General features: G+C 38.8%; 1 protein-coding gene across 1 annotated transcript in view; it reads right to left on the bottom strand.

The window, feature by feature from the left end:
• Window positions 1-20,848: 20,848 nt before the first annotated feature.
• Window positions 20,849-27,592, bottom strand: part of rfx6 (regulatory factor X, 6) — a 9,220-nt gene continuing 2,476 nt past the window's right edge. Inside the window, exons 2-7 of the mRNA XM_026194798.1 lie at window positions 26,943-27,065; window positions 26,350-26,553; window positions 24,876-25,185; window positions 24,356-24,720; window positions 22,740-22,940; window positions 20,849-21,359 (exon numbers count right to left, since the gene is read on the bottom strand). Of these exons, the coding sequence (XP_026050583.1) occupies window positions 21,181-21,359; window positions 22,740-22,940; window positions 24,356-24,720; window positions 24,876-25,185; window positions 26,350-26,553; window positions 26,943-27,065 (1,382 nt within the window). The 3' untranslated portion in view covers window positions 20,849-21,180. The remainder of the gene's footprint in view (window positions 21,360-22,739; window positions 22,941-24,355; window positions 24,721-24,875; window positions 25,186-26,349; window positions 26,554-26,942; window positions 27,066-27,592) is intronic.

The raw sequence follows: 27,592 nt of genomic DNA, 5'->3' as shown, positions 1-27,592 counted from the left end.
AAAAATGACCAAATACAGTATCTCACAAAAGTGCTTGCTCCCCTCACATTTTTGTAGCTATTTTATTGTATCTTTTAATGGGACAACATTGAAGATATGATGCTTTGATACAATGTGAAGTAGTCAGTACAGCTTGTATAACAATGTCAATTTACTGTCACCTCAAAATAACTCAACATACAGTCATTAATGTCTAAACCACCAGCAACAAAAGTGAGTACACCCCTACGTGAAAATGTCCAAACCTGGCCAAAGTGTAATTTTTGTGTGTGGCAACCATTATTTTCCAACACTGCCTTAACTCTTTTGGGTATGGAAACATGGTTGGGTAGTCAAGTACTTTTACCAGTACTTGACTACCCACCTACGTTTTGGAGGTGTGTTTGGGGTTGTCATATTGGATCATACTGGAATCATATTATCATATTGGAATACTGTCCCGAGTTTCTGAAAGTGGGGGGGGGGGATGTGCCACCACACATCCTTGACACCATCTGAACCAAATACGTTTATCTTGGTCTCATCAGAACACAGGGAATCCACTTCTTAGTCTGCTTGTCTTCAGCAAACTGTTTGCCGACTTTCTTGTGCATTATCTGTAGAAGAGGCTTCCTTCTGGGACAACAGCCATGTGATGCAGTGTGTGGTGTATGGTCTGAGCACTGATAGGCGGACCCTCCACACCTCCAACCTCTACAGCAATGCTGGCAGCACTCATACATCTATTTTCAAAAGACAACCTTTGGATATGACACTGAGAATATGCAGTCAACTTCTTGGTCGACCATGGCGAGGTTTGTTCTGAGTGGAACCTGTTAAACTACTGTAGGGTGGTTTTGGCCACGGTGCTGCAGCTCAGTTTTGGGGTGTTGGCAATATTCTGATACCCTAATAGGGATGGGTATCGTTTAGGTTTTTTATCCGATACCAGTACCAAACCGGTACTTTTGAAACAGTGCCGGTGCTTAAATGGTGCTCGAACCGGTGCTTAAAGAATGAAGAACACAAACTTTGTCCAAAAACCTCTCATGTTTAGCTGTTTTTTTGTAAAAAGATAACAATGTTAGCCTTTTCTGCAGCTATGGGGCATATATGGTATCACTCTTGGGTGGAAGCAGTGTTTAATCAATGGAAAAAAACACACCAACTTTGTCCAAAAACCTCTCATGTTTAGCTACTCAACATAAATTACACACGAACAACATTAAGCTACTCACGCAGAGAAGAACGGCTGCTGCTGCATCATCATCCGTCATCATTTCTGCTACACTGGCAGGGCTAGGGGCCAGGACTCTCCTCTTCGGGTTTTTGGGGGATGTTGCTAACTCCGGGTCCGATAACAGGCACCACACCCAATGTGCTCGATGTGAGGTCTCGTAGCAAGCTATCAAATACGGCGCATTTCTCGGCTTTTAAAAAAACGCTATGCGTCGCCAGGTATTTCATCAGATTCGAGGTGTTACCTCCTTTGCACAGTATCACCTTAAAGCACTTGTTGCAGGCTGCTGAGTTTGCATCTTTTGCTGTGAAGTACAGACAGACTTTGACCGCTTCACCTTGGGCGTTTTTAATCTGTAGCTCTGCTCTAAAAGAATGTACGTACCTGGGCCCGCCTACTACGCTTGCAAATGTAAAATGATTGGCTGGAATCCAAAGTGTGTGACATTTCAGGGGAAAAAAGCACCAAAATAAAGCACCGAAATGTGCGCTGCTTTTCCGTCTGGTTACTACCGTTTATGTCAGAACCGGTATCCATGATGGCACCGGATACCCATCCCTATACCCTAGGCCACAGGTGTCAAACTCCAGACCTCGAGAGCCGCTGTCCTGCTGGTTTTCCAACTAACCTGCCCTTGTAGCTACTTATTGGAAAAGCACACCTGATCCAGATTATCAGCAGCAGGTAGGGCAGGGATATCTCAAAAACAAGCAGGATGCTGGCCCTTAAGGACTGGAGTTTGACACCCCTGCCCTAGGCCATCTTTATGCAGAGTAACAATTGTTTTTTTTTCAGATCCTCAGAGAATTCTTTGTCATGATGTGCCATGTTAAACCTCCAGTGATCAGTGTGAGAGCATTAACACCAAATTCAACACACCTGTTCCACATTTGAACCTGACTACTAGCAGCAGGGTCGTCAGTATGTCACTATTTACTTTAAACAGTTTATTACGCTGTATAAAAATGTATTTTTTATGCTTTTCAGTTGTATGTAAAGATGATTTCTTGAATACAGAATTTTCCTGTAGTTTTTGTTAGAAACTCAGGTTTTCAAACAGGAAAACAACACTCCCACTGAATTAACTTCACTAACGGTGTAAATGAAAATCATTTTTTTACTAGATTGCCCTGTAAAAAAATCAGCTTTGACTAAAGTTTAAAACATTTTTCTTCACTCTTGTTATTAAATCATCAGTAACTACACACTGATCCAGACAATCACAGGAAACATTCAGGCTCCAACAAGATTGAAATAATTCCCCAAACCTAACAATAAATCCAATAAAGAGATTTTTCACAAACAACACCATTTTAGAGCGAAAGCAGCAAATCAATTAAAAGTACTGTTGAGGACCCTAACATAATTCATAGTGCTCATAATGCTGTGGTCAAGAGTATGACGGTTTCACAGAAATTAAGATCAGACTGTCCAACGTGTTTGCAGCAATCAGGAGGCCATTAGTCACCTTGAGTGAAATGGCCTCAGTGCTACAGGGAGCCTTGAATTTTCTTCCGAAAGAAGGTGAAATTTATAAATGACAGTCATTAAAAGAAAAAAAATCTTCTCAAGGACCTCAGCCAAGAAGTGTACTTTTTATGTTTGAGTGAATACTTGTGTTCCAATGAAGTTACCAAGCCACCGTAGTCAGGGTGTGTTTTTCATCTCTTTATCCCTCTATGTTTCCATTTAAAACAAAATTTAAGGAAATAAATGTCTGTAAAGAAAATAGGTTTAATTTTTATGGGATGTAAAGATCAGCATCAGCGTATTTGCAGCTGCTGTTTGACCAACACATTTTGGCCTGTAGCAAGCTCGCTGCAAAACATCATAACACACAAAGACAAAACATCAGTGACAAAGTAAAAAAATTACAATAAACTGAAACTTTATGTCAGAAAACACAAATATTTCAGCACGACTTTTCATGGCCAGTGGGCCAGCTCCTGTGAAGTAACTGAGACATTCATAGTAGGAAAAATATTTTATGATTGAAAATATTTCAACAGCACATATAAACACATCTGAGGTTATACATGATCCCAGTCAGTTAGATGCAGTGTTGGGTAAGTTACTTTAAAATAGTAACTTAGTTACATTACTAGTTACTTCTCTCAAAAGTAACTCGGTTACTTCAAGTTACTCGTTACTTTCTAAGTAACTAGTTACTAGGGAAAGTAACTTTGGTTTCACTCAGAATTCTCTTGTTAATGTGTTTCTTCCATAACTTTGCCAGTCTTCTAGCTTGCTTACTTGCCACAGTGCACTGTGCCACCTACCAATAGAAAGGAAAAGATAATGTGCATATTTCCACGAGAGAAATCCCACACCTGGACCGTCATTGACTGCTGCCATGATTCTAGCCTACGTCACAGCGTTTCGGGTGAGCTCATAGTGAAACCTAGCCCCACCCTATCATGTGATTTCCTGAGGTCCAGTGGCCCAGGATGTGAGTGAGCCTTAAGGCGTCTGGGAAGGGATCTCAAAACTGGATTATAGATGGCAGACAGTTGGTGTCGTAAGCCACCCATACTCCTCTGGATGCCCCTGTTTTATTTCAATCTGAGTCATGAGTGGGGAAAATAACTGAACTGGAAAGAATTGATACATTTAATGATTCATCCCTTTCATATTAGGATCTATTCACAACTTCCCTTTCTTTATATTTCAGATTCTTTTTTCACTTTATCTAATATTCCTTTTTTTGTTCCCGCTATTTTAGTCTGTTCAGGAAAATCATCACTGATCGTATCATAACATATAATCACCATCCATCACTGTAGGGAGTGGAGGTAGTTAAAAATTAGTGTGGTATATGTCACTGTGTAGTGGAGTGACAACACAATATCAACTATTATTGATCACCCAAACTCGTATGCTCATAAAGGAAGCAAAACTATAGTGAGAGCCAGAGATGGGCAGTAACGCGTTACTTGTAACGCGTTACTGTAATCTGATTACATTTTTCAAGTAACGAGTAAAGTAAGGGATTGCTATTGCAAAATCGGTAATTAGATTACCGTTACTTTCCCGTAGGAACGCTGCGTTACTGCGTTACTAAAACCGTGATTTTTTTTGCGAGAATGTCTCATGACAGTGACGTAAGCAAGTGCGACGTTGGTGACAGCAGCTGTGTGCAGATCAACAATGGATAATATATCGAGTGCGGGAGAGAGTATGAGCGTGCAGCGTTTAAAGTGTGGAAGTACTGACCTTACTTTGAGTTTGATTCCATAAAAAGTGACAAAAACATTAGCGTTCATCGTGCGTGGGAAGAAAACTTCTTTTTACAGCGAAAAAAACCCCTAAACTTCCGAGCAAGCACCGAGTAGCTACGACGTGATGGGAAACTCACAGAGACACTCGCGCGGATTCTTCAACTGACCGCAGCACACCTACACCAGGGTAACCCTCCGCCTACCCTGCTCCTGCTTTACAGGTGAAAATAGAGCAAAAGGACCGCTGAGTCTTTGACTTTATTTATTTTCTGCTGTGTTTTACTTGCATCTGTTTGAAAGAGTGAGTGAAAACACAAAAAATATTTTATTTTATGTGCTGGAATGTGTAGAAAATAGGTTTAAATGTTAAACTAATTTATTCAAGTCAGAGAATGTTGCATATAATTAAATGTTTTGCTTGATGCATAAAGTTAAAAGATTAAAACTGATAAAACAAGTTAAAAAAAGAGACTTTTCCATTTGATTACATTTTGTATGATGGATTATGTAGAAAAAGTAGAATTGGGCTGAAAGATCTATCACTTTATCACCTCTTCAGGTTGTAAATCGTGTTTTTAAAAAGTAACTAAGTAACTAAGTAACTAAGTAATTAATTACTTTTGAAAATAAGTAATCAGTAAAGTAACGGGATTACTTTTTGGGGGGAGTAATCAGTAATTAATTACTGATTACTTTTTTCAAGTAACTTGACCAACACTGGTGAGAGCACACGCACAGCAATGAAATGATAAATCTGTCAAGTGTGGTACGTATGCACTTGCATTTATTTCACACTAACAGTTTAAAAGCTGCCACAGTGGAAAAAAAGACAGGACAACTATAAATACAAGTGTCAAGATTGCTTTAAAAAGGAATTTTTAAATTGAGTGAACAGAAACCAGAATGTCAGTGACGGAGTAGGTCATCCAAATTATGAGCCGTTAGAGTTGTGACGAAGGACAATGATGTCAGGGAGTCATTAGCAACTGCTCGTCACTTTTTATCTAATTTCCTAGATGCATTAAATTAATATCATCATTATCCTGAGATTCATAATAATAAGCCACATATAAACAAAACTTAGAACAGAAATGTGTCTGGGCATGCACACAAGTTCATGCCCAGCGCTTTGCGTTTTGAAGTTAATTTGTGTGTGTGGAGCTGCTAACGTGATTTATCAAATTATCTACAAATGAGAGAAAATAAGAGGATTTTTCTGACTGTTGGATTGATTTTTAATTCAGAGCATAATGGGACTCCATTTGTGGAGATTACATTGTGTTTGGGGAAAGGAAAATGAGGAGCGCAGGGGAGATAGAGAGACAAGTTATTGTTAAAAATTCATCTGTGCATTTTTGCTTGAAGGCAGAGGTGTCTTTGGGGGGTTTGTGCAAGTTTAGGCCACACACTGTATGTTACAGAGGATGCAGCACAATGTCATAATCGTAGGCTCCTCTGCCATTCAGCACCAATGCTTTCCATCATTGACGATGTCACAAGAAGGCGATAGCATGACTATGAAACAAATCGCCCAACCCTGTGATCTGTCACAGTTCACATCTTACTATAATACGCGAAACATCTATCTGTCTGTGTCTGTCCATAATCAGGTGCTGAGTAACCTAACTTGGCACAAACAAAAACAAACTTGGTTCTTATCTAACTATCAGATAAAAAAGGGCGAGAAAGTCAATTTGACATGCTTTAAAGAAAGAAAGTACATTTTGACAGCACTTCTTACACATGTTCAAACTTTCGACAATAAAATTGTTGCAAAACCAAGATGGTCGAGCAGAAAAGGGTGAAAAAATTGGCTGATTTGAGTTGGAATCAGTTGTTTCTGGGAATGTTGAATAAATAAAATGTCGAATGTTTCTTCACCAGTAGCTGTTGATAAAGCTCTCAGGTTAAAATAGAGCAGAATTTAATTAATCTTATTGGTGCTACCCTCCAAAGCAGTCCCAGTGTGGCCCACTCTGCTCTAGGACCAACTGTGAAATGCGTGAAACTCGTGAATTTACTGTATTTCTTTTTCAAAAGACTGAATTTAAATTACTTTTAAATTACTTTAATTTTATTTACAACTAAAGTGCCGTCAGTGGAGAGCATCACTTGTAAGCAAGCTGGTGGTTTTAAAATGTTTATTGACTGCAACTACAAGATGTGGCTTCTTCATCTTAAGTGGTCGCAAAGAGTGTCTTCATCTCAGAGTCTGGAGGGAATCGTGGCTGTTGTTTACTCAAGGGCAAATATTACAAAATAATTTACTTTTTTTCTCCTTGGTGATTGCCTTGTATAAAAACGAATCTTTTTTCTTTCGTCTTTGTCTCATTGTTGGTTTTGAAAAAAGTTGCAATTGTTTTTGTATCACCAGTCCACCGGTTCAATGTCTATTAGCAGGGCAGGCGGAAAATTTATTTGTGGTGTATTAAGTGGCATTAAGAAATAGAAACAGCTTTGAACCGGGTTCAAGGCAGAAGGTTTCACAAAGCGTTTTGTTGGCTATTCATTTGAAAGCCCAGCAAACAACAGAGCCCGGTGCCCTTGAGCTTAATATTCACTTAACTGAATTTTCTTCCATTTTTCATTCTTATATTTATATGATCATTTTGTTGTGTAGAAGAAATGTGACATCAGTTCTTGGGTTACTTTTATCTTTTGAGAGGCTCTGGATTCAAAGAAAAAAATTGGAAGTTTCAGAGGTTGGCCATGTTATATTTACCTGTTTGGTGTGAACCAGAAACCCCTACAATGATCCATTCTTCACTGAGGGACTGTTGGATGTTCAGTTTCGCACTAACATTTTTTTGGAACTCTGTCCCTCATAATTTTTCTGTCCTTCAGACTCAGCAGTCAGACGCTTTCTGAAAGTCACTTTGTCACAATTTTATATTCTTTTACAGGAGCCAGGAGGACAAATTCAAGTGGATTTCGAAGAGGCCTCAGATTCGTTCACTTTGATTTAAATCACAAAAATATTAAGCAGACCTCAAATCCCAGTGCGTCATTCTTGCAAATCACCTGAGACTGAATCACTTCATAAAAAACCTGAAATCCCAGACACAAATACAAGTTCAAAACAATATCAGTTTTGTAAATGTTCAAACTGCAGGGTCTACCCTGCCTTTCACCCTGTGTCTGCTGTCAATGGCATGAGCCCATCTGCAACTGTTGGATTAGTAAATGGATGGAATTACAGAAAAATGACTGACTACACAAGAAGGCACGTGGAACCCAGGGCAGACATGATAACAGAAACCTAAAAACTGAGTAACAACACTAAGACTTGAGAATACACATTTTAAGCACAGAGGGATGACAACTATAATAAGACCCCAAACCTAGAATATAATCTTAACCTTATAATATTAAATACACAATAATCAAAAGTCCAAACACATAAACACATAGAATCACAGACCCAGGACCATGACAAGAAAAGGTGTAGATGAAGCCTAGATGAGTGGCATCAGCTGGACCCTCCCGTTTGTTGTCCAACAAAGGCATGAACTGGCTCCAAGACAACGAGAAAGGGTGTCATTTATACAAGTTTCTTCTTTCACTTTCTGGCTTTAGAGATAGTTCTGTGTTGTTTACAAAAGAAAGTATAGTGTAATGAATGCTACTGCTGAAAATGGCTGATCTACCCAACAGCTTAAAAGAGCCAAAGTAGTACAATTATGCACATGTATCTAGTAGTATCTAAATAGCCCAGTAATGTAAGATATGCATTTTTTTTTTAAAAGAAATCATGGAATCGATTTAGAGACCATAATGTGTTCTAAACTTTTGACTCATCAAAGCAGCCACCTTTGGCAGATATAACAGCTGAACACACCCGTTCTTTCTACAAACAGAAATCAAATATTCTTCAGAACGTTTTTCCCATATCTGTTGCAGAAGTCCCCATAAATGTGTGGCACTTGTAGGTTGCTTTTTTTCACTCTTCTGCCCAGTTTGTCCCAAACCAGCTCGAAGGGGTTTAAGTCTGGAGACTCTGCTGGCCACTCCATGTTTTCAAGCTTATCATCTTGTTCTTTTTTCCTAAGGTAGTTCTGGCAAGCTTGGACTTGTGTTTTTGGTCATTATCTTGCTGTAGGATGAACCTCTGACCAACAAGGCGAATACCAGAGGCTATTGCATGGCGCTGCCTGCAGAATGCTGTGGTAGCCATTTTGGTTCAGGGTGCCTCTCACTCTGTGCAAGTCACCGACTCTGAATCCAGCAAAACAGGCCCAGACCATTGATTCAACTGGTGCTTTGGGTCTGCCAGACCTCTTCCTGTCAGAGTTTGCCCCAGTTTCTAAGATCACGGTTTTAAGTCACGGATCGGATCAATTTTCAGATCAGCAAAAAAAGAAAAAAAGACAAAATTTTAACATTTACTTATTAACTTATTTAAGTATTTTTTGCCTATTATAAACATTCAACTCCAGATTCATTCCACGCAATTATATAAAAACAAATTAAGGTGCAATATAGGGCAGTACAGGGCTTTGTATCGAACACTCCGCTGTGATATGATGAGCGGTCACGTAGCTTTCCGTTGACCTGGAGGTTTGTAGTTGGGCAACAGAAGATGCCTGGGACAGTTCAGCCATAACTTTAAACTGCATGCTTTTTCAAAGCACTGTATGCAGCTGGACTTACATATATTGGTAACCAGTTCCAGCTGTATAGGTGACCTCGAGAAGAACATGAAGCATTCCTGACCAAGCAACCATTACACTGAAAAAAAAAAAGAAATATACGAGTTTCATGCACCAGATAAAAAACTTTTTTTTTTACTTAAATAAAGTAACTGTTATAATAAAAGTTGAGTTTCAGCCTGTCAGTTTTGTTTTGAGTTGTGTTTACAACACTGGGCGCCTTCCATCCAATAACTATACTGATAGAACAAAGTTACAGCATATAAAGCAAAATCTTTGTGCTTTCATTCAGTCGACCAAATAAAGCATGCGGTTAAGTCCACAAAGAACATCCACACTTTTACCTTGGATGCTTTAAGGGTGAAACACACTTGGTGTAAATAGCACATTGCGGTGAAGGAATACTTTTGTCTCATTGTGTAACTTATTTCTCCTCGTCTCAGATGGTGTTGTTTACTTCAAGGTGGTGCTCACGTTCTTACTTTTTTGTGCCATGGAAAAGAATGAAGGTATGAGTCATAAAAGAAACCATGTTAAACTGCAGCATTAATGTGCTCTTTCTTCTTATCCATGCTGCGTGTCTGAAGACTTTAAAAATCCAAAAGATTTTTTTTTAAAATCCACTTGTATTCAGCATTAAGCGATTATGTACGCAGATTATTTTCCTTCTGGTTTAAAAAAGGTATACTTGCACTAAATGCACACTTCAAGGGGCAAAATATGCTTGTAAAAATTAACAAATCCCAAAGCCACAAATGGCGAGACAACAGAGAAATCTGAGATGGTCAATGGAGAGCAGAGTGGAAATTAAATTCAGCTCTGCTGCTGCAGCTACTGAAGTATAGCTAAGAACATAATTAGAAGTCTTATTAATGTCTGTTGGTGCTGCCAAGGTGACTCAAGTCAGGAAGAGTTTTATAAGAGCAGAAGCCACCAAAGTCTTTTATGTAGTCTTTTCTATGTTCTTTCAATGCAGGACGGGCTTGACTGTATTGAATAGTTTGTCTCTTTTATAGTGGAGGAATGTATTTCTATGTACGTATGAGAGACATTAATGAAAAAATGTACCTGAACTTGCACTTATACTGAAGTATACTTTCTCCCTCTCAGATGCACTCAAGCAATAATTTCTTCAAATCCACACTATGGAAAAATGTTTGTTTCATGGCACTTTATTAAAATTAGCTCTTTTTTAAAAACATCAGGAATTTTTTTCTATACAAATAAAGAAGCAACCTGAAGGTTCGTATTTCTAATTTATTGTCGTTCCAGACTATGTGTGTGGCAATATCTAACGAGGCCACTATAATAAGTGAGTCGTAGTATAGCATGAGACGTATATCTCTTTTAAGAATGTGTTTGTATTAAACATAACATTTAGCATTGGAGGAATTCTTTTCAAATGCAGCAACACAGAACGTTACTTCTTCTTTTTTTTGTTTGTTTGCTTGAAACAGTTGGGTACCAATCCAATCAAAATCACAAGGTTGTGCTTCCAGTACAAGTGCATTGTGCAAAAATAAGAACACGCAGACCCAGACATCTGTAAACACATATACTCAAGCGGTATTCACCGTGACACATTTGAGTCCGTTTACCTTGATCTGTGGCAAACACAGTGAAGAATTTTGGGTATGCAACCAGCGCTAAAAAAAAAGAAAAAAACCCAGAAGCACATAGTGTAGCATGAAGGTGACGATCCTGTGTAGGTAGATTGCTAATTATCTGAAAAGTTTGTTGAGCAGGAAACGGTGTGAGAGCAGAGTTCATAAAAAATTGGAAGATGAGAAGCAGAAATAACACTGCAGCCATGGCTGACAACACTCCCATAATTCACGACCATCTCCTGGGAAAATCCTCCAATTTTGTACATGCATGAGCAAGCTCTACGTTTTCATTGTGTAAAGGGTAAGTGGACTGGTACTACTGCAAGTCTCATTCACCTAATCACACACAATAATACGGCATTTCTATTGATGTCTAAGTACTTTCTCACTCACCAGAGGATGGATTGGGGAAACGAGGGGTTCAGTATCTTACTGAAGGATACTTTGGCACATACCTTTAGGAACTTCGGATTGTTAGGCCACACCTCTTTACAACCTTAATCTTCCTATACAATCCATACCCTAAATACAATTTAACCAATAACCTGATCATTTATATATTGCCTTTCTATATAGTTGAGCACCCAAAGTACTTTATGCTAAACTCCGGATTTAGTATGTCACCCAAGGATATTTCCACATATGGTGGAGGAGTCTGGGATCAATCCACCGTCCTTCCAGTTTGCAACAACTCGTTCCATCACCTGAGAGTTTTGAGTTGAATTTGCTGATATGTTAGTGGTTGTTTGACCATTAGTGTCATCTTCTCTACAGTAAAAAGTTAGATTTTAAAAGCACGTTAAAATAAAGAAGAGGAGTTTGAGCTATACCTGCAACTCCAGGTCCGTACAACAGACACTGCAGACTTTGATCTGGTTGTAAAAAGACTGATAGTTAAGACATTCTAGAGTGAATCATGCATTGTTGAAATGTTGTCAAAACACAAACAATGCCTCCTTCCAACCGAGACAACTATTATAACTCTATTTTTGTCTGTTTACCCAAATTAAGTGTTGCAGGGGGCTGGAGTCACTCCTAGCTCCCACTGAGCCACGGTACACCCTGGACAGGTCATAATCTGACACAGGTCTAACACCTACAACTAATGCTTGAATCATCAATTAACCTAACCCCACTAACTACATGCTTTTTGACTGTGGGAGGAAGGTGGAGAGAGGCTGTGGGCAGATGGTGGATTCAAACCCAGCTGTGAGCAACAGTGCTAACTGTTAAGTTGCTGTCTGGTGTCATGGTCAGAGAAGTGTGCAGGCACTGGAAAAGTGAAATACTACAACAACAATAAGCAAAATATGCAGCAGTGTAGTGTCACTAAGACGAAACATACCCGTAGCATGATGAATGTGCAGTTAAATAATCAATCAATTAAACTGGAAAATAAAATAAAATCACTGGTTTTAAAATTAAATGACTTCTGTGTTCACAAACAGCACAAATATGAACAAATGCCGCACACATTTGTGGTTGTTTAACATGTTTGGAGTTTGTCCCCTGGTGACAGCACCCAACATACAGACAAAGGCCTGTAAAGCTCTGCGTAGGACTGCAACACAAACCTGCCAGCCACCTCACACACATATAGCTGCACTTGACACAGTAGCTTAAGTTGTTTATTAAGTGTTTGCAAGGTAGCTCTCTGAGATATTCATCACAAGGGAGAGAAATACCTCCAACTCCTGCCAGTGTGGGGTGAACACACACACTGCAGCAAACCAGAAACCAGAGGTCAGATTAAAGGTTAAAGATCAAATGACATCATTCCTTCAATATACTGGAGCACACAGCAGGAAGTTTTACAATAAAGGGTGGCGCCTTTGTATACTGTGCAGGAGATAGGACACAACTCCCACGTGATCACTGCCAACTGAGGAGAATAAGGTGGACTCAGTCAGATATTACAGACTTAAAGAGGACTCAGGAGCTGGAAGATTGAAGGGATGAAAGGCTACTCAGGCTGCTGGTGGTGTAATGTGGGGGATATTTTCACAGCACACCGTGGGCCCCTTAGTATCAAATGAGCATCATTTAAACATCACAACACTCACCCTACCAGATATTGATGCTAATCATGTCCATCCCTTTATGACCCCAGTGTGCCCATGTGCGGCTGGCTGCTTCCAGCAGATAATCACACAAAGATCAAACTGATTTATTGAACATGACACCAGAGCTCAATCCAACAGCGCACCTTTGGGATGTTGTGGAATGGGAGATTCGCATCATGAATGTGCAGCAATTGTGTGCTGCTATCATGTCAGTATGGACCAACATCTCAGCATGAAGAATTAAGTCAGTTCGGAAGTCCAAAGAGAGTCCAACCTGGTACTGGTAAAGCATATTTAATTAAATTTCCAGTGACCAGTCTACATCCCTTAATGTGACACTGGAAGTGTCATTCTTTGGCATTTGGGTGAATCCCAATGCCCCCCTTAGAAAATGGACCACTGTTGTGTAACTCTGTTTTTCTTACTACCAGTAAATGCCCTAAAAAGCAAAGGAGAAAAGCCCATCTGGCCACCTTTAGGCATTTTGCTAACTTTCTACTCTACTTGGGCTACAGAATTTAAATCCAAAACCTCATAGTTTCTGCTAATGGTCCTATGAGATCATTTAAATATACCCGTCAGTCAGCAGAGTCACAACCAGAACGTGTATAACCTTTGAAAATTTCATTAAGTGTAATAGTAATTATGAATAATATAAATACCATCTTTCAAGTGCCTCTTAATCCCTTTCATGTTTTTTTAGCACTGACCTGTTACAAAACATTTTAAAGAACAAGTGCTACGCGTGACAAAAAAACATGAAGCACGGTTTATCTAACAATTCTCGATCGATGCTCAGTTTTAGAAGATTATTATATGAAACCAAACTGCTGCGACTGCATTTCAACACTGGAACACTCACTCCAGGAATCCAAAAACCTTTATCAAATAAGACATTGATCTTTGGCTTAAAATTCCACTTGTAGCTTTTGCCTGATTGTAAAAACAGCAACCTAATGAATGGACTAAAAATAATGCCAACCTCCCTGTTTTTGCTGAAATATCTTCTATGAATATGCAGGTATTCCTCAGGCTCTTTATTTCCAACAATGCATCAGTGTCAGAATGTCAAATATGCTTGAATAAACTTAGATTCTAACATTTTTTTCCTACCAATTCAAGGTATGTAATTAATGAAGGTATGCATTTTTTATTAAATATAATGCATTGTAGCCTTGTACGCTTCTCCAGTTTATCCTCATGGTGGCAGAGTTGTTTCACTGTTGCTATGCATAAGAACCCAAACACAGTGAGTGGAGTCTGTTTACTTAACCAGTGACAGAGATGTTCAACAGATGTCTGAGTTTAAAAATAAGGCTATATATATATATATATATATATATATATATATATATATATATATATATATATATATATAAAATTGTGAAAAATATATATTGCTTATTACCCCCCAAAAAATGGAAATTGTTTTGGTTTAAAAAAAAAACATAAATACATACAAATTTGCTTTATATATTTATGGGCATGTGCTGTTGTCATTTTTAGAAAAAATAATAATAATTATCATTATTAAAATTGTATATTGGTCAAGCAGAAACTTTGCAAAGTTGCCTAACGTTTGTGTTTACTCAGGTTATCTTTGACTAATATTAAAATTTGTTTTGTGATCTGAAACATAAATATGTATAAATATGGAAAAAACTAGGAAATCAGGAAGGGGTCAAAAACATTTTCACTCCAGCACATAGACACGTTCAAATACACAGTAGGCTCAGGTCCGTGCTCTCCTGCAGTGGGTGGAGCAGAAGGAGTTCAGTTTTTGATTTTACAACTTTATAGCAAAAATGTTCCAGGAATTACAAACAAGATATTCTAAAAAAAAAAAAAAAAAAGAAAGAAAAGAAATCACCACCTACAACACTTTTAGATAACTCAAATTCAAAAAAAGAATTTGAGTTATCTAAGTGAGTCAGGTGTTCATGTCAGAAGTAGATAAACACAAACATTTCAGTTTGCCCTCCTTTCATTTTTCTCTCACTGTGATTGATATTTAACTCACTTCTTTTACAATTTTCTCCACCGGAAAAGTCACATTTTTGTTAATGTTATTTCACATGTAAATACATTAATATCTTTAGATATAGTTTGAATAAAGTCTTGAGAGAGTTTGGGGACAATAAGCTAACACAATTAGACATTTTACATGTCACATTATTGATGAGGTTAAATATTTATTCAGAATTTAACTGGTTGAGTTTTAGGGTCTAAATTGAGTGCATTCTGGATCACGGGAATACTTTTAGAGACACATAAGCCAATCAGAGCTGTGGTGACACCCTGTGGGAAATGCCTGGTAGTAGTACACACTGTGCACTAACTGGATTTACAGTTAGTTTGTCCCTCTGCAGACAGACGCGAGTTGGGCATGATTAATGTCTACAGTTTATGGTAATTAAACAATCAGGCAAATGAACAGGAATTTAGATTAATAAAAAAAAACTTTCAAAAATGATGAGAAAAGACAGGAGCTTAAACAAAACCATCCTGCTATGAGACATTAAAATATTATATACTTAAATATGAATATTGACCATTTTCATTCAGTTTTAGTTTTTTAATTTTTGTTGTTTTGTTCTCAAGTTGGAGACACCTTTGTTTTTTGTTATATATATAAAGAATGTATCATAATAACCTTCAAAGGATCTTATCTCTCATTTTTAACATGTGGGCTTGATGATTTTTTGTGTTTGATCTCAGAATGAAGTCAATAATCTAACATCAGTTTAACAGTCCTTACTGAAAAGACGGAGCGAGTTAAGCGATTCAGGAAGAGATCTCACAACCAGAACTTAAACCTGGAGCTCTGCGAGTTAGGAGATGTTAGGAATGACCGAGACAGGTCACATAAGGTTCTGAGACCTTATTTGCTGGTTTCTAAATGAAAACATCTGGAGGGGTTATTTGTTGGCAGGCAGAGTTCCACCAGTGGGGCTAAATCTAAAGGTGACCATCAGGTGGCCTCAGATTTAAAACAACCTGTCTAACAATCAATCAATGCCTTTAACTCATTTTTTAAAATGTCATTGTGTAGTTAGGTGGTATCATTTATTATAATTTCATTATTGTTTTTTGTTTGCCTTGTCTGTTGCTTTTATGCACATTTCCCCCATCGTTGTTTTAACTCTTCCTTAAACTCAGCTTCATTTGATCTCATCTTGTTACAGTTTAATGTTTGAATAACAAAAGTTGTTATTTTTTAATGCTATTATCATATAATTGTTGCACAAACCAAGTGCAGAGGCTGATAAGTTTGGCTGACTGTACCATAGAAATCCATTATTATACCAAACAAGAGCCATGCTGTTGCATTAAAGTGACATATGCATTATTTCACTATACTGGCATGTTAAGTTAAATAAGACTATTTGAATTTCTTGCTACAGAGTAACATGAACAAAAGTGCTCCAATCTCGAGTAAAGAGCTGTAAGCACACAGGTCAGAAAGTCATCCTGTTACACCTACTGCTACCTTTAAAAACCAGGTGATCCTTCAATATGAACAAATAATAATAGAAAAAAACCTTTAAAGTGCAGATTACTGATTTTAAAGCAGCAAGGTTAGTTTATTTTCATACTTAAAAAAAACCTTTTGAAATTGTTATAAGTCATTTATTGTGCCTAAATATGTAAACTGTAAAATGGAAAGCTTTATATTTCCCGTTATGACCTGTAATACCTGACGCAGTCTTTCAGCAGTACGGTATGAGACTGATTCATTAATGATTATAGATTTCGGTGGGGTGATGAAGAGGTCACATACCTTCAGTATTTAATTCATATACAGTTGTCTCACAAATGAAGGACTTATTTAGAAAAATAGTCTTAGCATTCCTAAGCGAGGTCTTCTTCCTTCAGCCGTGGATCTTTTATCCAACAGTTCATACCAACACTGAATCCTTTATAGGAAATTTGATTATCCCCGTCACACACATGCACTAAAGCCACATGCTGTCATCTCAGGGAGGCAGGTCAGAGAAACCACAAGAATAAAATGAAGAGGAACCCCAGCAATAGGTATTTTAAAAAAACTAAGTCCAAACACCAAGTAAAGAGGGGATGTTTCTAAAGTTTGTGAACTAATCTTAAGTCCTTCTTGCTTTCAGTGAGAAGTCATTAAAGTCTTGCAGCTAAGCTTTTAAAGTCTCCTTGTTTGTAGATGAATTCATGTGTATGTGTGTTGACTCAGATTAATTGAAAAAACTTTTCTTTTTTTTTTAATTATGCAGTGTCTCATCATTATCAGTCATATTCCTGCAATCTGCTGCTTGCTTTCTGTGTGTTTGTTTCTCTACACAAAGACATTTCCACCTTAAACTTGCCTTCAACTTAGAGCTCGAGCAAAGTCTACACCAATTAATGCTTTTCTAACAGTCATTTTGGTCACTCAGTCAATGACATGTACACGTCATAACAGAAATAAACATATAAACTTGTCATGTAGCAAAGGAAGCTAAGGTAAGAGTCATGTAAAGAGTGACTTCACTCACATCTGGATTCTCTGCATTTTTTGTCTTATATTTATACCCTTTTATAAGTACAATAAACTAAACCTGGTTTAAGGCAAGGCAGGCAGTGGTTACAACCAAGAAAACCTGAGGACAGTCTTACCTGCTGCACTGTGACAGACTACATACACACATATACACACAAACACACACACGGAGACTGTCTCAATCAGCACTAATGCAAAGTTCTGGTTAAACATTGGCCCAGAGTTTGCCTTCTGCCTTCTGTTGTTTTTACACTAAAGCTCCGGCAATTGTTGCAGGCATTATTGACTTAGTAATTAAAGTATTTTAACGTGGGGATTCTGTAATCATTACATATGCCGCCATCTGTTCCTGCGCCGCTGCGTGAGCACCTGAAATGGATTTTTCCCCCTGAGTAGATAACGTATAAAAACCAATCAAGAAGGAAGGTGGGAGGAAGGCCACATCTCTGCCATTCATCTAAATAAGAGTGAGTCATGACAGTGTGTGTTCAGTTTTTATAAAATTTTCAAGTAAACTGTCAGTTTCTTTTAGTTTCAGATAGTGTTTCTTTTTTTTAAATTGCTTTTCTTTCAGTTACATGTCACTGTTACAGAAAGTGCTCTTTCTGCATGATGTGTATCCATGTTTTAGCCTTTGCATCTTCTCTGTATGATACACAGTTATGAAAAATAGGAACGTGGGTCTTAAAAGTGTCCAGTTACACACGAGACCATATAACATAAAATAATTGAATTATTAGTTTAAATTCTTAATTTTGAAATAAATCTCAGTTCCCCTCTAGTTCTAACAGTTGGGACTTTTAAAAAACCAAAATACTGTCCATAACAGTGGTGAGACTTAACTTGTGTTCTGATATAATCTGGGCACGGGAAAAATCTGGAGGTGTGCACATTGTCAGATTTCCAGCACATCTCAGAACAGAAGAGAAAGATTTACACCTACAGAGAATAAAATCATCCATCTATCCTCTTCTGCTTATCCAATCCAGGGTCAGGGGGGCTAGAGCCTATCAGAGCTGCCATGGGGGAGGGGGGGGGGGGGGGGGGGGGCGTTGTCAATCTGTCGCAGGGTTAACACAGAGAGGCAGACAAACATTTACACTCACCTTTGTGGCCAATTTAGACTCCCCAATTATCCTAACCCTGCTAAATGCATGTCTGAACTGTAGGAAGAAGCCGGAGTACCTGGAGAAAACTCCCACAGACACGTGGAGAGCGTGCAAAAAGCCAGGACTTTGCTGTGAAGCAATAGTTCTACTATGCTGCCCATAATAAATACACAGGACAAAAATCACAATAAAAAAATCACTTTAATTATGCTTATCTTAGTATTTTATGTTATTATTTCATTTATTGTCACATCTCGTTTAATTTAATCATCATCCATGAATAGTTATTGTTAACATATTTTCACATATTTAAATAAATAGTATTTTTCTTAAAACTGTCTCATGCTAATATCTGTTCTGCTAGGTCTCCTCCTTTTACCACGGCGTTCTTCTTCTCCACTGTCACCACATCTTCAAGAATCACCTGACTGCTGGGGTTTTTGTTTCTAATGCTAATGGGGTCTGTTTTGGTGTTTTCTGGCACTAAATGAAATGAAATTAAGCTTCTGACTGCTAAGATAGTGGATATAGTTATATTATTTTTATTCTAAATTTTTCTTTTCAGAAATCTTTCATATTTGTTGTATGAATTCATAAAAAGCACTGCACCTAGGAAATGTCAGAAGCATTTAATCTTAGTTTTCCAGTTTTTCTATAAGCAATCAGACCCTGATCTCCAGTCTGATCATGCAAATTAGCATCTTTAAGCACTCAAGTAAATCAGCTGATCAGATAAATTACAAAAGAATCCATAAATATTGCTGTTTAAGACTTAATATGATAAACCACATGCATACTGTCTACCCTTAGTCCATCTCTTTTGAGCTTAAGATTTTATTACATCCCATCTGGACCCCAGCGTGCAACCTGAAGAGCAGGCAGTAGACCCTGTTTTACTGAGTTCACCATTGGCAGTATACTTACAAACATCCTCCACCAGCCTTCCCTCTTCACTCATCTCTCTGTGTGTCTTTGTGTGTCTCATAACCTTTCAGTAAATATTTTTATCTGAGTTGTATCTGCCTGCATTGTCCCTCAGAGTAAGCAAATAATTACAAATAGAAAGCTCCCATCGTCGAGCCGCAGTCTTCAATTGTGCTTCCGTCCTTTAATCTCTGAGTTCGTCTGTTAAAGAGTCATGTGTTAAATGGTCTGACACAGGGTCTTTGAATAAGAGCAGATAAGGACTCTATTGGGGTCTATTGTTGAGTGGGTGTCAATCTGCTGCAGAGGCAAACAAGAGCACAAAGTGTTCCCTGATCTGTTCTGTTCAGTGTTCCCATTATTACAGCAAATAAATAAACATGCAGCCAAAAAAGTAACATTTAAGTGAAGAATTACAATGACAGCTGTGCATTCAGTCCACCAGATTGGAACATCACAGCAGTTATTACACACGTGTCCTGGAGTTTTGCAAAAGTATTCAGGGTCCCGAGCCAATCAATTCTGGACTGAAAATTGGATGCACACATTTTCTTGTTCCCTTTAGGATTAATCAACCTGCAAATGTTGGTTTTTTTAAACATGCATAAATATCTGTGTTAACACACGAACACTGGTTAGATCACATTTAAAGTGACTGAGTGACATAGTACAATATATATATATTTTCTTTGCAAGCTCCTTTGAATATATATATATATATATTCTTAGTTAGCGTATTGTCTGTCTTGTTAATGTTGGTTTATGTTGGTTTATAATGGAGCACTGTAACAAAAAATAATTTCCCCCAGGGATCAATAAAGTATTCTGATTCTGAAATATATAAGACTTTGCTAAGCTTGCACTTAGCATACACACGCTTATGACGGTATTTACTTTGCCTGTCAGTACCCTATGTTCATCTTTAATCAGATATAAGCTCAGACTATGTTTAAAGTTTATTTAGGGGTCAGACAAAATAAATAAATATTAATATTTATGTTCCATGAGATAGACCTTTCACCTTAAGAGCTGTTATTATTTCTATTATTTGAAATGAGGCTTACAGTCATAATTAGAAGAATCTGACCTTTCCAAACCTTGCTCTCATAGTATGATTTTAATTCTTCTTCAAAATGTAAAATTTTGATTTGTTTAAAGTTTAAAAGAACAATAAGGCAATGAGAAAACTTGGTGCATAAAAAATTCCATTACCAAGGCAACAGCCTTTAGCTCTAAATGACTGGTAGGAGTATTGTTAAAAAAAAAAAAAAAAAAAAAAAAAACAGTGATAACAGCAGAAATGTTTCACATTTTTAAGTCTAGACTGATGAATTATAAGTCAGGGCAGACCAGGTGTTTTTCACTTGCTGTGTAGTCAGTGGAAAGTAAACTGTTCCATTTTCCAAAGCTTTATTTACAACTTCTTGCACACAGAAAAAACACTGAAGGAACAAAAGCAGTGTTTGCTGTTATTTCCAATCTGGAAAAATTACCAAATAAAAAACACAGTTGTGGATGAAGAAGAAACAACTGTTTCGAGGTGGATAGCACAGTCTGCGTGTATTTAAATATATTTAAATAAGATTCTTGTTAAATATAAATATCTTTATGTTAGCATAGGTATCAAAGGCTGGCTTCCTGATAAAACTGTTATCAGAGGTCAACTGTTTTTCATCAGCACTGCAAGCTGGAGTGTCCTGGTGGCTGAGTGAAGATTCATACTGTACCTTGCAGCTTGGGTGTTTGCTGTAGTGAATTTAGTAGAATCTTACATGTCGTTACCCTTTGTCAGCCCACTGAGCTTGTTGCTTTTTTATAAACCAAACCATCCTACACAGCAGTACTGGCACATACGTCGCTCCATGGATGATGGATCCATCATTGGACTCCTCCTGTCCCCATGAACACAGTGTTGATGGGGGGCAGCGAAGACACCAGGTCCTGGACCTCAGAGGATGCCGTCACACGCTGCTGAGAAAGCAAAGATTCCTGCGAGGTGAACTGAGAGGGAAGTCCAAACATGCAGGGGGCAGATCCCGACGAGGAGAGGGAGTGATCTGAGGAAAAGACAGCAGACGTGTTTCAGTTTCTTACACAGGATATGAAGATGAATCCTTCTTTCTTTGTGTCTTCATGGATTGTTTTTGCTCGTATGAAAATTTCTTTTGTGCTTCAGAGCTTTTCTTTCAATGTCTGATGGCCATTTAAATGGTTTCCTCTGGATCAAAAAGAACACATGATTTAAATCCCTTGCAGTACCTTTACGACCACCAGTGGGGTCATGAGAAGAATCCAGCCTGCTCTCTTTAACAGAAAGTCAATTACTGCTGTTTTGTTAAAGCTGCTGGCATCTCACGGTTTGTCTTTGTCTGTTGGTGCCATGATGTAGCCAATTTATGGCAACACTAAGACGAGTCACATTAACAACTTTGTCACGTATGGAGATCAGGAGTGAAAAAACAAACCAAAGCTTTCTTTATCCAATCATGCACAGCATTAACTTAGCTTATTTTTCAGTGTCAGGAGAAACTGGAGCTATAAACTCCACACAGCAGAACTCTAACTAGTGTCCTCTTGTTGTGAGTTAACACACCTAACCACTACTAAGCTATCATGTTGCTAACAAATAGCACAGTTTCCTTGGTGATACACTAACATTGTTTCAGCCAGTGACGTTTAACCAAGCTTCCAAATCTATGAGATGGTGAATGGGGAGAATCCATAGAGAATCACTGCTATACCAGTCTAACAGAGTTTTATGTTTATGCTAAACTGCTGTCAAACACTGCTGTGCACATCTTCCAACAAACCCACCCTGACGTGGAAGTGGAAGTGGACTTATATTCATGAAGTACAACGGTGCAGCTGAACTGTGCATGACATGTATATTTTACTTTTCTGTGCACTTTATTTGTGTTTATCTAGCGAATTATGAGTTACGTTAATCCTCCCAAGTCGTTTCAAGTTAAAGTGGACCTCTGCACATTTTTAGCTTGATATTATTTTAGACCGTTAAAAATAATCCTTATTTAGTTTATCCTGGGTCTTAGTGTATTCCTTCGGTTTATCCTCTGTCTGAGCTGCTTCAGCTTCTTCCCAGCAGAGGCTTTGAACAGCAGGTGGGTGGCTGTTGTGAGCCTGAGGTGACCATATAAAGGAGATTCACCGTCACTAAAATCATGATGTTCCAATGGTAGAAAAAACCCCGTCTGAAACAGAGCATTTAGAGCAGGCTGACGTCTGAGCTTGTGGTTCACAGAGATGATTTGAACATACACTAACCTTGTTATATGTTTTATATGGGGTTTTTTTTTTGTTTGTAGCTCCTCTAGCAGCTCACAGTAACAAAAGAAAACCCTCAGATGTCTCCAATGGTGTATCCCTATGAGCCTACTCCCCATCCTGCAAAACTGCTCCCATTACTCCTCTGTGCTCACCTGCTCCGTTTTCTGCCTCACTGTAAAAGGCTCCTGCCGGTTTCCTTCCTGGCTCGTCCAAGATGTTGAGTGGATCGTGGACTTCGGAGTACGTCGAAGGGAAAGGACGCAAACTGCTAACGCTGCTGATGACAGACACATGCTGGTCAACCAGTGATGTCATGCGCTGGCTCTCCAGGTAACTGCTGTTCCCATAATAACCTGCTGAAAGAGAAAAGTGTTTTCCAATGATGTACAGTTTGGTAAGAACCTTTTTTTTAAACTTTTTTACTGTGCAGAAAATTGGGTGTGCTTCCTTTGATGGTGCATTTAAAAAGATCCACTACAATTGTAGTCACCATCATCCCTCACATTGAGACATCTGGTGTTATTGTGCACAACAGTTATTACAGTTCATTTAAACACATTAAAATCATTGTACATAAAACACTGGTTCCAAACTTTGGCATCAGGGATGCTCATGAAGCCAGAAAGATCTGAGTGGAAGAAATCAAATTTACAGTTGATTCACAAAATATCTAAACCCTTTCACTCTGTGCAGACTGAATTTATAACAAGTATGCTTAGTCTTTATCAGTCAGAGACCGATATCCATAAATAGAAATTTTATACTGGATTCTTTCATATCTGGTTTCTGAAGATCAAATCAATCACAGATTTTTTATTAAACTCTCTGAGGCATAAAAGTCCTGCAAATGTGTCCATCTGCATATGCTTTTCTATGTGGACAGCAAACAGAGAGGGGCTTTCACCCACCACAAATGTGCAGCCCTTTAAAATCTCATCTGCAAATAGCTGGACAGGGATGATGTATGCATCCATCAAATGCTGCTTGGTTGACAAGTGGGCTGGCATAGGACAGTTCACCAGAGGTGGGAGAGGAGCCAAAAAACATCAAAGATTTTTTTTAAATACAGCAGTGGACATTTTTCACTGTTTTTGACACTCAGTTTCACCTCAGCTCTTTGTATGTTATAATGTGGCTCTTCTCCACAGCTAGGTGAAGGACCAAGAGCAGCACAATCAAGAGTAGCCCACAGACTGCTTGTACCACACACTTTGCGCACTGCCTTCATCTACAAACACTCTGCAGGTAGACAGGCAGTCGGTGGTTCGCACTCAAGCATAAAACAAGCATCTGTCATCATAGGTGGTTCCCCTGTACTTTGGAGAAGAGCAAATTTTTTCAGGAAAAAATAGCTTTTGATGTCAGTTAGTATGATTATTTTCTTTGAACACTAATTGCCAAAATACACACACATTCTAAGCCTGTATTGTTAGAGATAGGATTAGGATCATAGTAGTCACCAATGATGACTTTGACCTCAGACGCTTAAGATGCTCAGACATTATATTCAAGGCATTGCAGTTTATGAGGACCTTAAGTCAGGTACCAGCATCAGCGATCTGCAAAATTGCTATTTTCAACACTGGTATCATGCCAGCACTGTATAGAACTTAAATGAGCATCATAGGGCTGAATATAAAAGCATGACCGTGCTGCATTTTGCAGAAAATCTGCCCTAAAAAAAACTTACATATAAAACATTTGCAGGGATTTTATGCAACCGGTGTTTAAAGGCATTTAGACGAGGCCACAGTTTGGGAATCCTTACCGCTTGGTCCTGTGACAGAATACGTCTGTGCCTGACATCCACCACCAGGAAGGTTCAGTCCAGTCTCCACAAAGCCAAACCCCTCAGCTGAATCCAGAATCTGGGCTGCAACCTGAGGGTCAAGTCCCTGTTCACTGTGAGCTGGATCTGAACCTGAAGTGTAGGCAGATGAGGGCCGGACTGCAGAAGCATAGGGTGCCAGGGAGCAGTTAGTGCTGCCGGATGAGTGATGGACAGGAGCAGGTTGATGATTGTAGAACACGTTTTTATTCAGGTGCTGGTCGTTAAAAGAGGGGTACCGAGACAGGTGACAGGCAAGAGATGAAGCTTGAGACTGAACCGAAGCCAGACACTGATTCTGAGGCCTGGAACACAAATTAAAATTATTTTGGCAGAAAGTTTAAACAGAACTGTCAATAAAAGTTTGTTGTAGCTCATGACTCAATGGTAATTATCAGATTTGTTCCAATGCAGGTAGATAAATAAAACGCAAAATACCAAATAAAATGAAAGAACCTACCTGAGAGCAGCTTGGTAGTTTGGGGTTGAGGAGGCGCTGGCTGGAGGAAAATAACCGGAGGTGGTTTGAGGTAAACAATGGTACAGGGTCTCCGTGTATGAAGAGCAGGGGCTGGGCTGGGTCATAGCACTGAGAGATGAAAGGCAGGAGGAAGAAGAGGAGGAGCAGGTGGTGGAAGAAGAAGAGGACATCAGGGGCCTTCCTGCCATGGGCCCCTGATTGATGACAGAACCTCTGTGAACTAATCCCGCTGGAGAGATTGGGGGGGTCATGAGGGGGCCGCTGACCTGAGAGAAGTCCATCTGAGGACCTGATTGTGGATGAAGAGGGATACGACACTTAGAGGCCTAAAGAAACCAACATCAGACATGGTTTACAGGAGTTTTAAAAGCTTTTGGTAATGAAACAAAGAACTCAGAGTTAAGACCGAGAGGCTTTGTTATGTAACCTTTACAATAACATCACAAGCTTCTAACACATTAAAGTGACAACAACCCTGAACCTTGGTTATCTATCATAACCCCGTGTGTCTGAGGGCTGGATGTTGCATTAGCTCATCTGGTGGAGAAGAGTGCTACTCAGAAAAAAGCTAAGCTTATGATAGATTGCACTTTTGTTCAGCATCACCATCAAGACTTTTCAGCATTTTTACGATGAGTGCATGCTTCCCTAAACATACCTCAAGTTAGAGGTGAGCTTGTTTACACGGACCTGTTAAAACATTGTTTTATTCAACTGAGCAGCAGTGCAGGACACACTAGTACAGCGGTCCCCAAACCCCGGTACCGGTCCGTGAGTCATTTGGTACCGGGCCACGAGAGTGAGACTCGGATGTGAAATGTATGGTTTTCAGGGTTTTTATTGGTTTTCAGCGTTATTTTGTTATCGTTTTTTTCACGTGTGTTATGAATAAATCTTTTTTTTTTTCGTTACCGGTACTAGTTTTATTTTGTTGTATTTATCCGCCACACCTTAAAGGCCGGTCCGTGAAAATATTGTCTGGCACAAACCGGTCCGTGGCACAAAAAAGGTTGGGGACCGCTGCACTAGTACATCAGTGGGCTGATAATTTTGGGGGACACCTGATATGACATCTGCTTTATTTTCACTATATAAATAATTTTGTATTTGTAATTGTCCGTAATTAAGTACAACCGTTCTAGTTTACTTTAGCACTTTCATTATTTATCCATCGAAATGTACCCAAAAAGCCTAAACTTCTGCTCATTTGAGGATTTACAGAAGACCTAATGATAGCAGATGTCCCTGAAGGGAAGAGCAGCCAAATTTAAATTACGTATGATTCCTGTTTTTTAGACATGAAGCTGTCAAACCTTTTGATTACAGTTCGTATTATATCGCTGATTATTGTTTTTTGATTAACCCAAAAGACCACAGATTAAAACATATTTTATATGATAGTAGAAAACGTTTTTTTAATGTGACAGAAAATCCGAAATGTCTTTTCTTTTACCAGAAACTGTGAAGCCAGAGGTTTCAGTCCCCTGATAGATGACAGTTTTTCCCTCCAGGTTTTGCTGATTGGTGGACAGAGACATGTAGGCGTGTTCTCCCAGAGACTCGTTCTTTACCGGCTGGTCCGTGGCAGCAGTGGCCTTGCTGCGATTTGCCAGGAAGCAGGAACTGGGCGAGGCCATGAACGCCGCTTTACTGGCATCTGAAAGTGATGTGAATAACATGAGGAACCTCTGATAATAATCTGGGTGTTTAAATGTATTACACCGCACATGGGTCATGAAACTAAAACATAAGATATCTGAGGTTAGAAACTTCCTTGTTACTCTCTAATTTTATTTTATCACACATTAATACATGTAAATTCATTATTAATGTACTAAAACATATATTAATTCTATTTTTGCTGCACTGTAGGGCGTCCTGCATAAAAAGCTGGTAACCCCAGGTTTGTTTGTTTTTTATCTACATCCAGGTTTCGATTCATCTATTTACTACATCCATAATAATTACGCTGTTTAAACAGTAGTGGACCTGCAGTCAATTTGAGTTAATTATGGATCTCTGAGCAGCTGAAATGATGCTTGATACCTGCATTTTTCATGTATTTGTCCAGCAGGTTCTGAAGGTCCTGCTCTTTGTCGTTGTTGAACTGAGTCTCCAGAGCCAACAGGATGTACTCGTCCAACAGCATCCTGATCAGATGGAAGGAACCTGTTGCAACACAAACACTTTATGTATCTACAAATATACCACAGTCCAAAAGCTCTGCGACTTCAGCTGAGTGCCTGCGTCATGCTTTTTCTCTATCTGCTGTGTGATCTTTAAAATCAATCTGCTCTCTGTTTGACCTGCAGAGTCACAGATTCAGCTGGACTTTAAAACAGAGAGGGAGAACGAACTACCAAATGGTCAGTGTTTATTCACACACACGCGCGCACACACACACCCCTGCACAGTGTTTAAACAGAGAGCACACAACCTACAGATAAGACTGTGTGTAATCAAGGCAAGTCTGGCCATTACAATTTATGATGCTATTGTAGCAATCTGCTCAGAGCTAGCTTGTAGTAGACCTGTGTGTGTGTGTGTGTGTGTGTGTGTGTGTGTGTGTGTGTGTGTGTGTGTGTGTGTGTGTGTGTGTGTGTGTGTGTGTGTGTGTGCGTAGATTCACTAATGGACAAGAAAGCAGTGGCAAATTCATATCTGAGCAGCACAAATATTACAAATATTACAAATAT

Source organism: Astatotilapia calliptera, chromosome 15, assembly GCF_900246225.1.
Source record: "Astatotilapia calliptera chromosome 15, fAstCal1.2, whole genome shotgun sequence".
Taxonomy (NCBI): domain Eukaryota; kingdom Metazoa; phylum Chordata; class Actinopteri; order Cichliformes; family Cichlidae; genus Astatotilapia; species Astatotilapia calliptera.
The sequence above is the reverse complement of the archived record's forward strand: the minus strand, read 5'-3'. Positions and strand labels throughout refer to the sequence as shown.